Source organism: Psammomys obesus, unplaced genomic scaffold (genome assembly GCF_907164565.1).
Source record: "Psammomys obesus unplaced genomic scaffold, mPsaObe1.curated_primary_1811, whole genome shotgun sequence".
NCBI classification, from domain to species: Eukaryota; Metazoa; Chordata; class Mammalia; order Rodentia; family Muridae; genus Psammomys; species Psammomys obesus.
Window position 1 is genome coordinate 3,036,791 of NW_026585686.1, and position 15,063 is coordinate 3,051,853.

At 39.6% G+C, this 15,063-nt stretch overlaps 1 protein-coding gene across 1 annotated transcript in view; it reads right to left on the reverse strand.

Moving 5' to 3' along the window:
• Positions 1-15,063, reverse strand: part of Sh3gl2 (SH3 domain containing GRB2 like 2, endophilin A1) — a 189,689-nt gene that overhangs the window by 18,652 nt on the left and 155,974 nt on the right. The window contains exon 3 of the mRNA XM_055629671.1: positions 11,185-11,257. Coding sequence (XP_055485646.1) covers positions 11,185-11,257 — 73 coding nt within the window. The remainder of the gene's footprint in view (positions 1-11,184; positions 11,258-15,063) is intronic.

The following is a 15,063-nucleotide window of genomic DNA, read 5'->3' on the forward strand; positions in this document are numbered from 1 at the left end:
ATCCTTATAAAATACCCAATAATTTATAGAATATGAAGATTGTTAGACATATGTTTGAAATGCCACACATTAGAAAACTTGGAAGATACTTTGGAATACATTTTATAAAATGAATAAACAAAAATTAAAATAGAGATGGTCCCTGTTTGTATTATTTGAGAACCATCTTGGACACTGAGCTGCCATGGGTTACTTCCGTGCAGGGGTTCTAAGTTATCTCCATGTATGGTCCTTGTTTGGAGTATCAGTCTCAGAAAAGACCCCTGTGCCCAGACTTTTTGGTTCTGTTGCTTTCCTTGTGGAGCTCCTGTTCCCTCCAGGTCTTTCATCTCCCCCTTCTTTCATAAGATTCCCTACACTCTGCAAAAAGTTTGGCTATGAATCTCAGCATATGTTTTGATACCCTTCTGGGTAGAGTCTTTCAGAGGCCCGCTGTGATAGGCTCCTGTTCTGTTCACTATTTTCTCCCTCTTCTGTGAACTCATGGGCTGGCTCTATGCTCACCTCCACCTGAGGGGGGAGCAGCCTTACCAGTCCACAGAGGAAGGCAAAGAAGCCAGTTCTGATGAGACCTGATAGACTAGGGTCAGATGGCCCTACCCTATCATTAGATTGGGGGAGGGGCATAGGAGAAGAAGAGGGAGGGAGGGTGGGATTGGGAAGAAATGGGGGAGGGGACTACAGCTGGGATAAAAGTGAATAAACTGTAATTAATAAAATAAAATAAAAATTAAAAAATTAAAATAGAAATAAAATAAGTAATAACAAGATATTTAAAAGTTATAGCCAGGTTTCTATTTGTTCTCAAGGTTAACTTCCTTTCTTCTACTGTGATACCAAGTGTAAATATATTGACAAGACATCCATCACAGCAAGGACAAAAGCCCTTGCCTTTGCCCCATGTTTATGAACATAAGAGACATTCTGGAGCACAGCAGGTGGTCACATCATTTCCTGAGACACATCCTCACGTTCTGATTGTTAGGAGAAACAGGATAGACTTAGCCATCTATTAGGCAAGAGGAAGGGGTGGGACACCATTTTCTAGAAGTTTCCATAGCTTGTAGGGACTTGTTTACTCTGCAGCTGTACCTTAGGAAAGTCAAGCATAGTTGCTAAAAGAGGAGAGATCTTTAGCAAGGTGATGCCGAAAGCCTGTGGGGGTATCTAGCAATGCTATTTTCTCATCTACAGACACAAAAAGATCTTTAAAGTATCTTTTAAAAGCTGAATATCAAAAAGACATTTCATTCTATGGCTATCATTTCAGAAGTACCTACTGGACATAGTTCACATATAGCAACTCTTAATCCTTGCAATAGCCCATCAGACAGTTTTCTTTCTCCATTTTTCAGGTAAGCAGAAAAACATGATGGGTTCCTGAAGACGTCACCTCTAAAGAAATGACAGCAATCCCCCAGAAACATTTCTACAAAACTAAAGAGGGAAAAGTGCTACTTAATTCATGCTATGAGGATACAGAACCCAAATAAACACAAGAATGCTACGGATCACTATTCCTCATGGAATCCAATATAAGAATTATCAACAAAATCCTCGAAGACCCAACCCAGAAGCTATCCAAAGGATTGTATACCAGGACCAACTAGAACCTACTCCTAGATCACAAACATTTTCTATATACAGTGGAATATTATCCAACCTTAGAAAGGCAGAGAATCTTACTAGAGCATGAACAAGTCTTGATGATACCATAAGCAAAATGACCTAGTAATGAAGAACAGAAAACTAAGGGGCTTCACTCAGGTGAGGTACTAAGAGTGTATGAAATTACAGAACCAGAAAGTGGGATGATAGTTGTCAGAGAATGGGGAGTTATTACTCAATGGGAATCTTTTTAATTTCACACATGAAAGGCATTTTGGAGATGGCCACACTGAAATGTATGCTTGAAATTAGTTAAGGTGACAAATTTTAGGTCTTCTGTATTTTAGCACAATAAAATACTGAATTTTGAATTACTATTATTTAAAGGTTTATTCATTTTCATTGTTCTGTGGATTTTACATGCACTACATCTATGCAGAACATGTGTGCCTGGTGCCCCAGGCTGCCAGAAGAGAGTGCAGGATGCCCTGAACTGGAGCTACGCATCTGTGAGCCACAAGTTGGGTGCTGAGAGCCGGACTCATGTCTTCTGCAAGAGCAGTATGTACTCCTAGCCACTGAGCCATCTCTTCAGCCACCCCCCCACTTTTGAATTATTTTAATTAAATTTGTAAAGTCTAGTGCAAAGATTACAAATGAAACATAAGTATAAATCCCCAAATCATACAACTACATCTAAGTTTCATATTTGCAATCCAATATATGTAATAAATCATATGTTTGTCCATGTTTCATAATAGTAATATGCAACAAGTATATGGCAGAATCACAGCACACCCATGACTCTGAACATCTGCCTTCTGATGCTCCTGGAACTGTGGACATGGTACCCCCTCCCCCCCAAAAAAAACCCACTTGGTTTGCACACTAATGATAACTGAACAGCCACATAGAGGCAGACAGCAACGAACACTTAGTTAAAGCTCCAGGGACATAGTTTCTTTAGTGGTTAAATACTCTGAAGAACTGAGGAAAGGGAAGATGAAGGTCTGCTTGCTGGATCGTATAAGCAGGCAACTCAAGTACTGGAACACGCTACTTTCAACCCAAAAAAAACCTGTATTTATGTAACACAGCTCTCTGAGGTGACAGTGTTCTTCTAGACCCTGAGTGGGATGCAGCGGGGTGGTATTTTAAGACATTGTGCCATGGTACACTCAGCGGCTGTAAGAACTCGTGACATGGACAGCAAATATTTCCCACCTCAGGATGGGATGCTGCAAGGAGCCAATAAAGTTCTCACAGCATGCCCTGGGAAAGCAAGCAAGTGCACCCCAAGAGCATAAAATAGTTTGTGCAATTTGAAAAGTACGCAGCCATCACTTTACAGACATCGGAAGCTTCTGCTTATGTGGGTTTCAGAGGGTGAGGGAGTGGCATTTGGTGCTATGACACTGGTTGGGGAGAGAGGTCTGGGACTGAACTTTCCTGCAGACCCTGTCTCAGGAGAGGTGGGGTTTTGCACTGGACATGATCTCAGGGGGAATTGCAGGGCCCCGGGAGGGAAGGTGAGCAACAAGTCCTGAATGCCCAAGAAGTGACAGGCATGCTTACAAGTGTCTTTCCCAACTATGCTTCCAAACACACTCCAGTCTTTGCATAGGATGGGCTTTCTTTTATCCTGCCAGTGTTAAGGAAACTTCACTGTAAGCTGAAAATAGTAACCAATCCACCTTTGCTGTATTGTACTATAAGATAACTGGGAGCTGAAATCAAGAGGAGCAAATGGTTCCACAAGCCACAGGAGTGCTGGTTGGGAAACACCATGCAGGTCACGCTTACTACATCAAAGCTTCTGTAAGTAACAGGCCCTCTGCCCTGGGTCTCATGAGGCTGCACATAAGCTGTCAGGGTAGGCATATACCATCTGGAAGTGGAGTGGGCACTATGCTCTTCCCAGTTCTCCTGGGTTGTTGAGACTTCCTTATGTCAAAGACAGTGGGTCATAGCTTCTTTTTTATTTACTTAAAATATAATTGCATCATTTCCATCTTCCCTCTTACCCTTCTCATGTTCCCCTACCCTGATGCCTATGCAGAATTCTACAAACACCTCTTTCATTCTAAGAAACTGGAACATTTACTGGACCTCACAGCCGATGTTAATAATACATCTTGAGGTCACTTAAGACTGCTATCTGACTGTGTATTCAAGCTTTAAGAGAACAGTGTAACAACCAATCTTACTTGCCTTGGATTTTCTATGTGATCCACTTTTTCAACCTTTCCATGCCCTTGACCCAGAGCAATGCATGTGAATCATACATTACAAATGTTGAAAGCAACTTCCTAAAAATCTATCATAAAGGTTGAAAGCAACCATTTATGGACATTAGTTGATTAAAAAAAAATGATGTATCTTATCTGGGTCAGTTGAGGTCAGTTCGAGTTAGCAGAAAGGCTGAGCAGATAATTAGGAACTTATTAACTTTCAATATTTTCCCCAAAGATTCTGTAAAATTAGTAAAGTCCTCTAGTCTTTTTGATAAGTATAATATACTTTCTGTCCCTCTCCAGACATGGTTTCTTCTCACAAAACCCTATCCCTCTGAAACTCAGTGTCGCCTCATAATTGTACAGGGGAATCTTATCCTTTATAGGTTTTGATCACTTCTCAATGTCAAGATTTGAAAAAATAAAGCCTGTCTCACTCATTAAATGAAGGCTAGAAGCTGCATAGTCCTTCACACACATATACGGACATATAGAAGATAAGGATGTGCCCCAAAAGATACATGATGAGGATGGATCCGGTATTCTTGACCACCAAGAAATAAATGTGTTATCAACCACGTATTTGGTTAACTGAATGACAAATTATATATAATTAATACTCAGTTCCACTACCAACAAATACCTTATCATCAAATACTATTTTCACATTTAGAAGGAGATGACTAAAAAGAACAACCCAAGGGAAGAAATAAAATTTTTATATAAAATTATTCCAGGGACTAATGAAGCACTTAAAAATTGATGCAACACACTTTTTCTTCCACAGGTAATATTCCATACCTAAGAAACAAAATTATTAAAAAAATAACTCTGAACAGAAATCCAGTACCCCCATTTATCAGCTCGGATTTCAAGCATGCTGCATAAACAGCTTACACATCGGGGAAAGCTCCTCTGAAGAGCAGCACGTGCCTGCTGTGCATAATAACGCTCATGTATGAACTGCCTTCTCCGAGTAGCCTGGAAATTTATATTGTATTATAACGTTTGGGTCAGAACAATGGCTCAGTGAGAACGGAAAAAGTCTCTGGTACGAAAAACATGGCAAGCCTTAAAAGGCCATATAGTCTGTCAACCTCCTAGATAGAAACCTCCACTGTCTCATTAGCAAGTGAATTTTCAGGAGATTAAGATAATTAAAGGTATCTCAATGGAAATCTATTTGTTCATTTCTTTATTGAAAGTAAAAAAAAAAAACCTGTAATACACAAACTAAGGAGGTAAATATCACATCTTTATTAACTTTTTGTTTTCTCCACACACATTCTAGACCTGATGCTTACATGAAGAGAAATTGCGAGCGATACATGCTGTGTGCACGTGTGGAGCTGATAACCCGAGGAAAATGAAGACTTCTTCCTCCTGCCCTCTGCGTAGCAGCTGTGGTACATTAGCCAGCCGTGCTGCGCAACTATCGCTGCCTCTGCCGAGAGGCAACTGACTACCTCTAACTGAGGTGGAGCCCAGGCGATGGAGCAAAAGTGGGAAGGGCATGGGACCCGAAAGAGCTGTCAGCTGGACATGATGGAGAGGAATGGGTGGGTTAGGCAGGCAGGGAGGCCTTAGGAGCCAGCTTAATCCTGAAAGCATGAAAAACAATTTAACGTTTTATGTAATGTAATACGATCAAATTTGCCGTTTTAAAAATACCACTCTGGAAGGGGTCAGGGAGGAAGATAGACCTTCACAGGGCGTGCTCTTGAATTCCTGAAAATCAAACAAAATCTCCCTCAGAGCTTGTTAGATAAGAACTGACATTAAAGAACATAAAAGTTTTGAGATTCTCTAACTGTAAGGCGTGCAGCCAGCACCCAGGCTGGTACTCTAGCAGAGGGTACTCTTTAAATACCTTCCAAGTGTCACTTCCCACGGATTCCATTATCCTATCTACACGAATCTGCTCGTTGGCCCCCGTCACGATCCTCACCTAACTCAAGCCAGATCTTGCTTATTCAGAACCAACATTCAGCATCCAGACTTGTGAATCCAGCTTTAGCTCCCCTGTGGCAGAAGAGGGCAGAGATGTGGACAAGTTTGGTGATTCTCTCGTTCTGCTCTGCCCAAGCACTTCCCAAGGACAACAAACCGTCTCTGAGTAACCAGCATATTAACTAGTGACCCTCTAACAACCCCTTGTGACCCCTGTTCCCAGGACAAGGAATTCAGAGAGGAAATGAACCATGTCATAAGTCACTATACATGAAAGATTTAAATTGATGTGATGTTTATTTGGATTTTTCTGTGACCTACCCATAAATAACTGCTTTTCTGGAGCAAAAGATGAATTTTTCCGATGATGGCCCTAAGTTTTTTCCTAGGTGGCATCTGTCCATTCAGTTCTCAGAGTTATAAAATAATTACAACAACAAGTAATCAACACAGTTAACACTCTATTATTATGTGTTATTTCTAAAACTGCCTATTTCTTCCAATTATCTCTTTTGATCTATCACCAAGACAGCAGTAAATTTCAGTCCCACAATCTGTTTCTTTTCTGAATTCCCAAAGTACATACACTGAAAGCAAAGGACCTCCTACACCCAAATGAAGCTAAGCATCCTTCCCAGAGGCAACATCATGCACAAACAGCCATGGGCTTGGAAGGCAATCAGATCTGGGTCCTCATTCTGGCTTTGTTTCTTCTTAGGGATGTAACTTGGGGTGGTTTGACTAAGAACGACTCCTACAGGCTCATATATCTATATGCTCAATTACCAGGAGGTGGAACTGTTTGACAAGAATGAGAAGGATTAGGAGGTGTGGTCTTATTGCAGGAAGTGTATCTCTGGGCTTTGAGGCTTCAAAAGCCCAAGTCAGACCTAGTCTCAGTCTCTTTCAGTCACTCACCCCTATCCCTCATGCCTTGTCTCTCACTGCCTGCTGTCTTTACATCAGGACATAAAGCCCTTAGCTACTGCTCCAGTGCCATGCCTGTCTGCTTCATTCAATGATTACCATGAACTAACTCTCTAAAACTGTACGTAAGCCTCCAATTATATGCTGTGAGTTGCCTTGGTCATGGTGTCTCTTCATATAAATAGAACAGTGACAAAGACACCTGGCCTTTTCTGAAACACTCTGGCCTAGTCTTTGCTGTGTTTTTCTGGAAGGAATGAGATTACCTGGCAATATCACTTTCTGGAGCTACCATTTCAATTTACCACAACGTTGACTGGCTTCAACAGTGAGGTTTGGTTTTCTGTCACAATAGAATGCCAGAAATCTGAAATCAAACTATTGAGAAGGTTGGTTCCCTGTGTAAGCTCTGTGGGAGACTCTTCCCCCTTCTGCATGCTGCGGCTCCTGGCACTCTTTGGCTGGTGACAGCACAATTCCAATGCCTGTTTATTCTTTACTTGGCCATGTTCCTACTTTCTCTATGCCCCCTTCTCTTCTGATAAGGAGACTAGCACAGGTTTCAGGGCCCACTTTTAAATCCAGAGTGAATTCATGTAAAAAAAAAAAATCCCTCCAAAACCAATATTTCCAAGTAATCTCACAGTATAAGGTCTGGGTAGATCTAAATTTGTGTGGAAAAAAAAATTCACCTCAACATACCTACCTGTGACATAGAAAAATGTCATTAAAATTAGAAAAAAAATGATTAGTGATGGGTCTCTACTGAGGATTTGCATTGTAGTGTGCATGTGCTTGTGTGAGAGAGAGAGAGAGAGACAGAGAAAGAGGGAGGAGAGGTGGCCTACGTACGAGGTGTGTGACACCTACCTAAAGTTGTCCTCTGTCCGCACATACATCCTGTGGCACACCTGTGTCCACATTCTTATACTCACAAAGAACATTTATTTCATGACAATGGAAGCTAAAAGAAATATTGAAAGAATTTCTTAACACACATGACCTACCAAAGTTAAATCAAGATGAGAGCAATAACTTCAACAGATGCCTAGTAGTATAACAAACAAGGAAGAAGCAATAATGATAAAAAATCTCCAACTATATAAAAGGTCCAGGCCCAGATGGATACAATGGTCTATTTAACAAGGAAAAGTACCACAGTGCTTCTTAAATTATCCCATAAAACAGAAAAAAACGCAACACTATCTATTATTATTTATTTTTATAAGTCAGTAAAAAGTCAGTATTTTCCTGATACTACAACCAGATAAACACACACACACACACTCACACTCACACATGCACACACACACACACACACACACACACACACCATGGAGGTGGTATAATACTTGAAAACTTAATAACTGAATTCAAGAACTCACAAAAGTATCATTACTATGATCAATTCAGAATATAAAAAAAATCAATAAATGCAATAACTTATAAAAACAGATTTAAAGACAGAAATCACACAATTATTTCAATAGATACAGAAAATGCTTTTGACAAGCTTCAATATTATTGCATGATAAAAATTATAAAGAAACCAGAAACAGAAAAAATATCTGTATGCAATAAAGATAATATGACAAAACTATAGCCAAAATTATACTGAATAGAAAAAAAAAATCTCAAAACATTTCCACTAAAATCAGGAACAAGAAAAGGCTATCCACTCTCTCTACACTCACTCAATATAGTACTGGAAACCTTAGCCAGAGCAATAAGAAAAGAGAAACAAATTAAAATAAACCATACAGGAAAGGAAGAAGTAAAATATCATTATTTGTAGATGATGTTAGTCTATACAATACCCTATAGACGCCCTATAGAAAGTCTTAGGACTGACCAGCAATTTACCCAAGTATCAGGATATAAAATTAACATTCAAAAATCAGTAGCCTTGTCAGATACCAATATCAAACATGCTAAGGAAGAAATCAAGGAGATCATCTGATTGACAAATGCCCCACACACAAAAATAAAATGAGCCTAATCGAAGAAGTAGAAGTAGACCTCTTAAACATTAAAATACTGGAAAGAAACTGAAGAAGACACTTGACTATGCAAAGATACCCCACACACATAGACTGAAAGAATCCACATTATAATAGGGCTCTCTTTCCAGATGCAATCTACATATTTGAAAAAAAAATCCCCATCAAAATTCTAATGCCATTCCTCACAGAAACAGAAAACAAAACAACAACAATAAATTAGAATCCACTCAGAAGCACAGACATCCAAAGTAATCCTGAGCAAAAACCAGTAAGGCTGGAGGTATCACTATACCTTGTATCAAGTTATAATATAGATCCATGGGTAGAAAACAAGAGGGTGCTGGCATAAATTCCATCAATAGAACACACAGAACATTTAGCAATGAACCCAAAGTATTATTACTACTTGTTTTTTGTTTGTTTTGTTTCGGTTTTTGCAAAGACACCAAAAATACTCATTGGAGAAAAGCCAGCCTCTGTAACAAATGAAGAAACTGGCTATCTATACGTAGAAAAACCATCTAGATCCTTTCACCTCTCACAAAAAAATCAATGGAAGATGGAAGACCATAACGTAATACTGAAGAAAAAAAAAAAAACCTAAAAAGGCTAAATCATCATACTGAGATAAGTAAGGTCTCTGAATAGCACCTAAGTGCTCAGGAAATAAAGCCATCAACTGATAAACAGTACCTTATAAATTAACAATTTCTGTACAACAGAGGAAACTGTTAATACAGTGAAGAGATGGCCTATGGAATGGTACACAATCTTTGATAGTTACCTATACATTTTAACAGAGGATTAATATCCAGACTTCAAAGAACTCAGAAAACTAACAAGAAAACAAACCCTCCAATTGAAAATAAAAATCAAACAACAAACAACACACAGAAGCCCAGCTATGGAAATGAATGAAGAACTCTCAGAAGAAGTTACAAATAAGAAGTAAATATTTTTAAAGTGTTCAAGGTCTACAGAAAAAGTGTTAGTCATCAGAGAAATGAAAAAAAAAACTCCTATGAGATTCCTTCTCACTCCAGTCAGAACAACCATCATCATGTTGAAACAAATAACAAAAAACATCCTGACCAGAATGTGGAGAAGGGAACTGGAGCCCGTTTTCATTGACAGTAGGAGTGTAAACCAGTGCAGGTACTATGGACACGAGGGTGGAGGTTTCTCAAACACTCAAAAATGAAACTTCCACAGTACCCCACTGCTGAGCATGAATCCACAGGGCTCTGTACCCGCCAGACACACCTGCCACCATGTCCGCTGCTGCTCCAGTCACATCAGCAAGGAAACAGAGTGAACCTAGACAGGCTTCACATGAAAATGTTGTGCACAGTGAAACTTTCTTCAGCTGGGAAACAGGGAAATTGTGTAATTTACAGGAAAACGGTAACTATAGAACAAATTAAGCATGCCAACCCAGATTCGGAAAGTCAAACAATGCCTGTTCTGTCTCATCTGTGGACCTTAGCTTTGAACTTCATCTGTTTGTTTTTGTGGGAATTCATTTCTGTACAGGGCAGGAAGCTGGTAATATGAAATTAAAGGAGGAAATAATAAAGGTATAAAACACCTAAGGAGGGATGGGGTTAGAGTGATGGGTGATAGTAGGGTGTCAGAGGGTAGAAACTAAAGATGTACAAAAAGAAAAAAAAGAAAGAAAAGAACAGAAAAGAAAAAGAAAAGCCATAAGGAGACTTGCTACTATATTTGCTAATTAAAAACGTAATTTAAAAAAGAAAACAAAAATTTGCAAAAGTAACACCCTTTACCAGTAGATAAAGCTGTTCCCAGAAGTCATAGGTTATTAAAGAATAATTCCAGTGCCAGAGGTCAGATATTTCTCCATGAGTTGTCGGTCCTTGGGGCTCCTGAAGCACCCCTCAATAATACAGGCAATTGCCACTTCTGTTGGTTGTCCACCAGAACTACATGGAAAGAGCATTTTTGTTGAGGATACCACACACTCTGATAGGAGGACAGAGAGAAATCAAACTGAACTGATCTGAAAGCGTCCTCCCTGCTAGCTAGCCCTCAGATTACCAGAAGGTGCTCTTCAGGCTGCTCAAGAGAAAAATGTCAACTGTCTTACTTGGCTTTGAAGCCTGCATGCTACTCGTATTTCATAAAAATTATATGCCTTTCTCTTTTTCTTATCTTTTAGAAATTTTCACACTAATTTCAAAATCACCTCAATGTTCTTTCTTACCATTTCTCGAAAGTTAAAGATCAGCTGAAAAGAACTTTTTAGCTACCCTGACATTATATGTCACCTAAGCTTACACACTCATGGTTAAGTACATCACAGTTGGATAAAATGCCACATATCTTGCAGGCATTTCGAAGTGAACTTTAAATTGGCCCCTCCCTCATAGGGAGGGAGAGACCCACAGAATCAGTGACAGGCTGACCTGAGGGGAACCCCAACTGTACAACACAACACTTACCTGGATTGGGCTGAAGGTACTCAATTGTTTTAGTCATTATTTCTATCACAGCCCTGCTGGTGACATCCACTTTCTGAAACATAAATAAATAGATGAATGAATAAATAAATAAGTAAATATGATAAATGGCACAATCATTTACTTTAAAGCCTTAGGGTTTTCCTGAGCCAACATAGGACCCCAGAGGATCAACCAAGCAGTGACACGATGAGGAACAGCCAGCAGGAAAGATGACTTTGTATTCAGCACTGTCTATTGGAAAGCCTGTACATCCAACTTCCCAAACTATGTTTCAAAGTATACTTCATTACATTTCAGCAAAATTAATACAGAGTTTGTCAGTAACATTTTTGCCCCCAAGCTTCTTCTATATGCCATGAATGGGCCAAACGTGGTGGCAGGTTTCTCTTCCATAAAGAATAATGCGGGGACACCCAAGTGGCTCAGCTCAAAAAGGTTATCACTAGCCTGGAGGCCTGAGTTTAATTCCTGCAATCCATGTAAAGGTGGAAGGAGAGAACTTTCTCCACAAAGCTCTCCTCTGAACTCTCTCCTTATGCTATGGCATACGTTCTCCCATATATATACATATATATACATATATATACATATATATGTATATGTATATATATATATATATATATATATATATATCAGGCTCATAAGAGTGGGCAGTGATAACAAGTACAATATCAACAATGATTTTAAAAGACTATGTCTTCAGTTCTACTTACACTGTCTATGTACATTCTGACACCCTCTTCAGGATATGAAAGTCCAAGGGAAACACATCTAGTTCATCCTGAACACTTGGCTAATTATAAATAGCAAGTAAAAGCAGTAAAGCTCCTGTCTATGAACGTTGCAAAAGGCTAGCACTTCCTCCTGCAGTCCACCTGGCCCTAGGCATAAAGCCAGGTTAGGAAACAGAAGTCAGAGCCATTTACTTTTCTCCACGGAAATCTTTTCTTATCAGACTGTGCAGGGCTTCGGTTCATACCACACAGCTGACTGCCTAACGGGTATAAATCAGTTCCCCTGCAACTGATAATGTTGTTTCTTTACTTTTCACAGCATCTCAAGAGTTCCTAACCAACCAGTACAACTGACTGCCTTGTATAGAGTAAGCCTCCATGTCTTCCATAAAATACCTATTAAAATATCTCATCTTGTTTGGTTTCTCAACATTTTGAAATTCCTTATCCACCAAAGTCGTAATACAGTGAGCAGTTGTGACTATGAGGATTGTTATATGTACTATTGTCCTTGTGACATTATAATGCTATAAAATAACTTTTACAAGTATCCTCTTTAGGATACATTAGCCTGCCCATGAACCCTGCACCACTGACCTTTTGACTGATTTGAGATTTTAAAATGCTCGAGGCTTGGATGATTAATTCTAAAGGAGCAGAAGCTCCCTGGAGTGGCATACTGCAAAAGGAGGTCCTTGGCTGTGTTATCAAAATGCCAGAGAACCTTAGAACTCAAGTCAAAAAATGCTTGCTTTATACCAGTGGGTGAAGTTCAATGTTGTGTACAAAATAAACATGCTGAAATTGCAGAGAACTTGAGATAACAAACACACATCTATTGACGAAAAGGCAGACAGGGATTGTGTAATTAGACACCAAATGTAGCCAGGTGTCCTCTGTGGCCATGATGGGAAGGTCAAGGTTTCTAAGAAGGAAAGAAAAAATCAGAAGACTTGAGACTTGTACTACCTAGTGGCCATTTGAAACTATGGTATCACCTGCTGCTAGAAGGCTAGCTTTTTTCTAAGCTTCACCATCTTTTTTCTCAATAATCAAATAGATTTAAGCATCTTTACATGAAGGAGAAAACATACAGCAAGATTCAGAAGCTCGCTCCAGATTGTACTGTTTTCCTTGAAAGTGAAAGGCCCCCACAGGAAGACAGGTATTTCTTCCCAGTTCCAGAAGATACAACACCAGACCCAGAAGACACTTCATACCATCCCCAAGTGGGCTTAGAGACCTGACAGTAGCTACCCAATAGGGTCATGAGCAAAGAACTGCCACCGTATCCTCTAGTTAGTTATGAAAGTCCTCAACATTTACAGAAATTTCATCCATAGTCAATATCTGGACCTGACCCTGCAGAAGTGCCACTGCCACGCTGGCTTGCTGGGTCATTTATCCTCAACCCTTCTGCCTTCTCAACAGCGGCCGCTGCAATGATGCTTGCTGCACCCTGTCCATAGGTGGGTCAGCAAGAAAGACATGGGAAGCAGTTCATGGGAATCAAGCCAGGAGTCCCAGCTCTCCAGAGACCTTAGAGATGACAATATACTCTTGTATTCTGTTTGGTCCCCAGAGTAGAATTCAACCTTAAAATGGAGTGGGGACCAAAAAAAAATGTCAGTGTTCCCTGTGGTCTGGCCAAAGTCTCCTAGAAGTTGACAGCACTTAGACTTTCTGCACGCTGTGCTCATTGATGCAGACACCTCCAGTAAGTCTGTTAAAAGTACAAGAAAAGCTCCATTGAACTATTTGATCAGACTATAATAGAACTCTCACTTAAAATTCACGTTCTTTAATTTTGTAAACTTTATTATAAAAATGTGCATAGAACATTACACACCAAAATTAACCAGACCTAGAATCTCTACAACTCACTGAACTCCTATAGAGTTAGAAAAGACATTTAGATCTGACGCTGTAAGTGCTTCACCATAAACTTTACATTTTCGATATTGAACCTATTTTAGGCACTTGCCACTTTTGAAAAGAATTTCATACAATATGGTTATTTCTGTGGTTTCTTTTTAGGGCATCGGCACAACAGTGACTAACCTTTAGCAAAATCTTTCAGAGGCCTCGCCTGATAGAGTTAATGGACACAAGGGCAAGAAATCAGTAATACAGTAACCCAATCCTTGGTCTAAAATGCTCAAGCTCCCATAACTAGTGACGTGATTATGAAAGAAAAGTCCTTCCCCAAAGCCATAGATGGAGGTTCCAAGAAAGAGAACCAGAAGTGAGATATCTAATGACCACTCGCCATTTTTAAAACACCTCCCAGGAGAAGGGTGATTTTTAACTTCTACTTCTTATCTTCAGGATTCTAGCTAAGTGGACTGTATCAGACATAGACAAATCAACAGCTCAAGTGGTGACAGTCCTTAATTAGCCTTGTTAGGTCTCTGCTAGGAAGGCCATGCATATACCTAAATAGGCAATATCCAGCCATACATCCTCACACATTCTGTGTTACATCTGGTAACACAGGCATAAAGATTCATCATTTATTAAAACTAACAAGAGCTTGATCCCATGTAGGAATAGTACAATTTAACTTGGAGCTGATGATGTTGTGGTGGCCTGAATAAGAATGGTCCCCATAGACTCATGTGTTTGAATGCATGGCCCCATAAGGAGTAGCACTATTAGGGGGTGTGGCCTTGTTGGAGAAAGTGTTTCACCTTGGAAGTGGGCTTTGAGGTCTCTTATGCTCAAGCTATGCCCAGTGTGGTCCACAGTCTCCTTCTACTGCCTACAGATCAAGATGTAGAACTCTCAGCTCCTTCTCCAGCAGCATGTCTGCATACTGTCATGCTCTCTGCCATGATGATAATGGACTAACCCTCTGAAACTATAAAACAGCACCAATTAAATGTTTTCCTTTGTTAGAGTTGCTTTGGGTCATGGCTTCTCTTCACAGCAATAAAACCCTAACTAAAAACATATATATAGTTGGTTTTGCAATGTTCAAATCTCCTAATCTGAAAATGACTCTTGGTATATTCTTAATTAGAATATCTTCTATTTCTGAGATCTCCTAGGCCTCTATTAATATTAGTTTTGCTTGGGATTAGGAAAGTACAGTATTTTGCTTTGGATATGAAGAGAACCATGT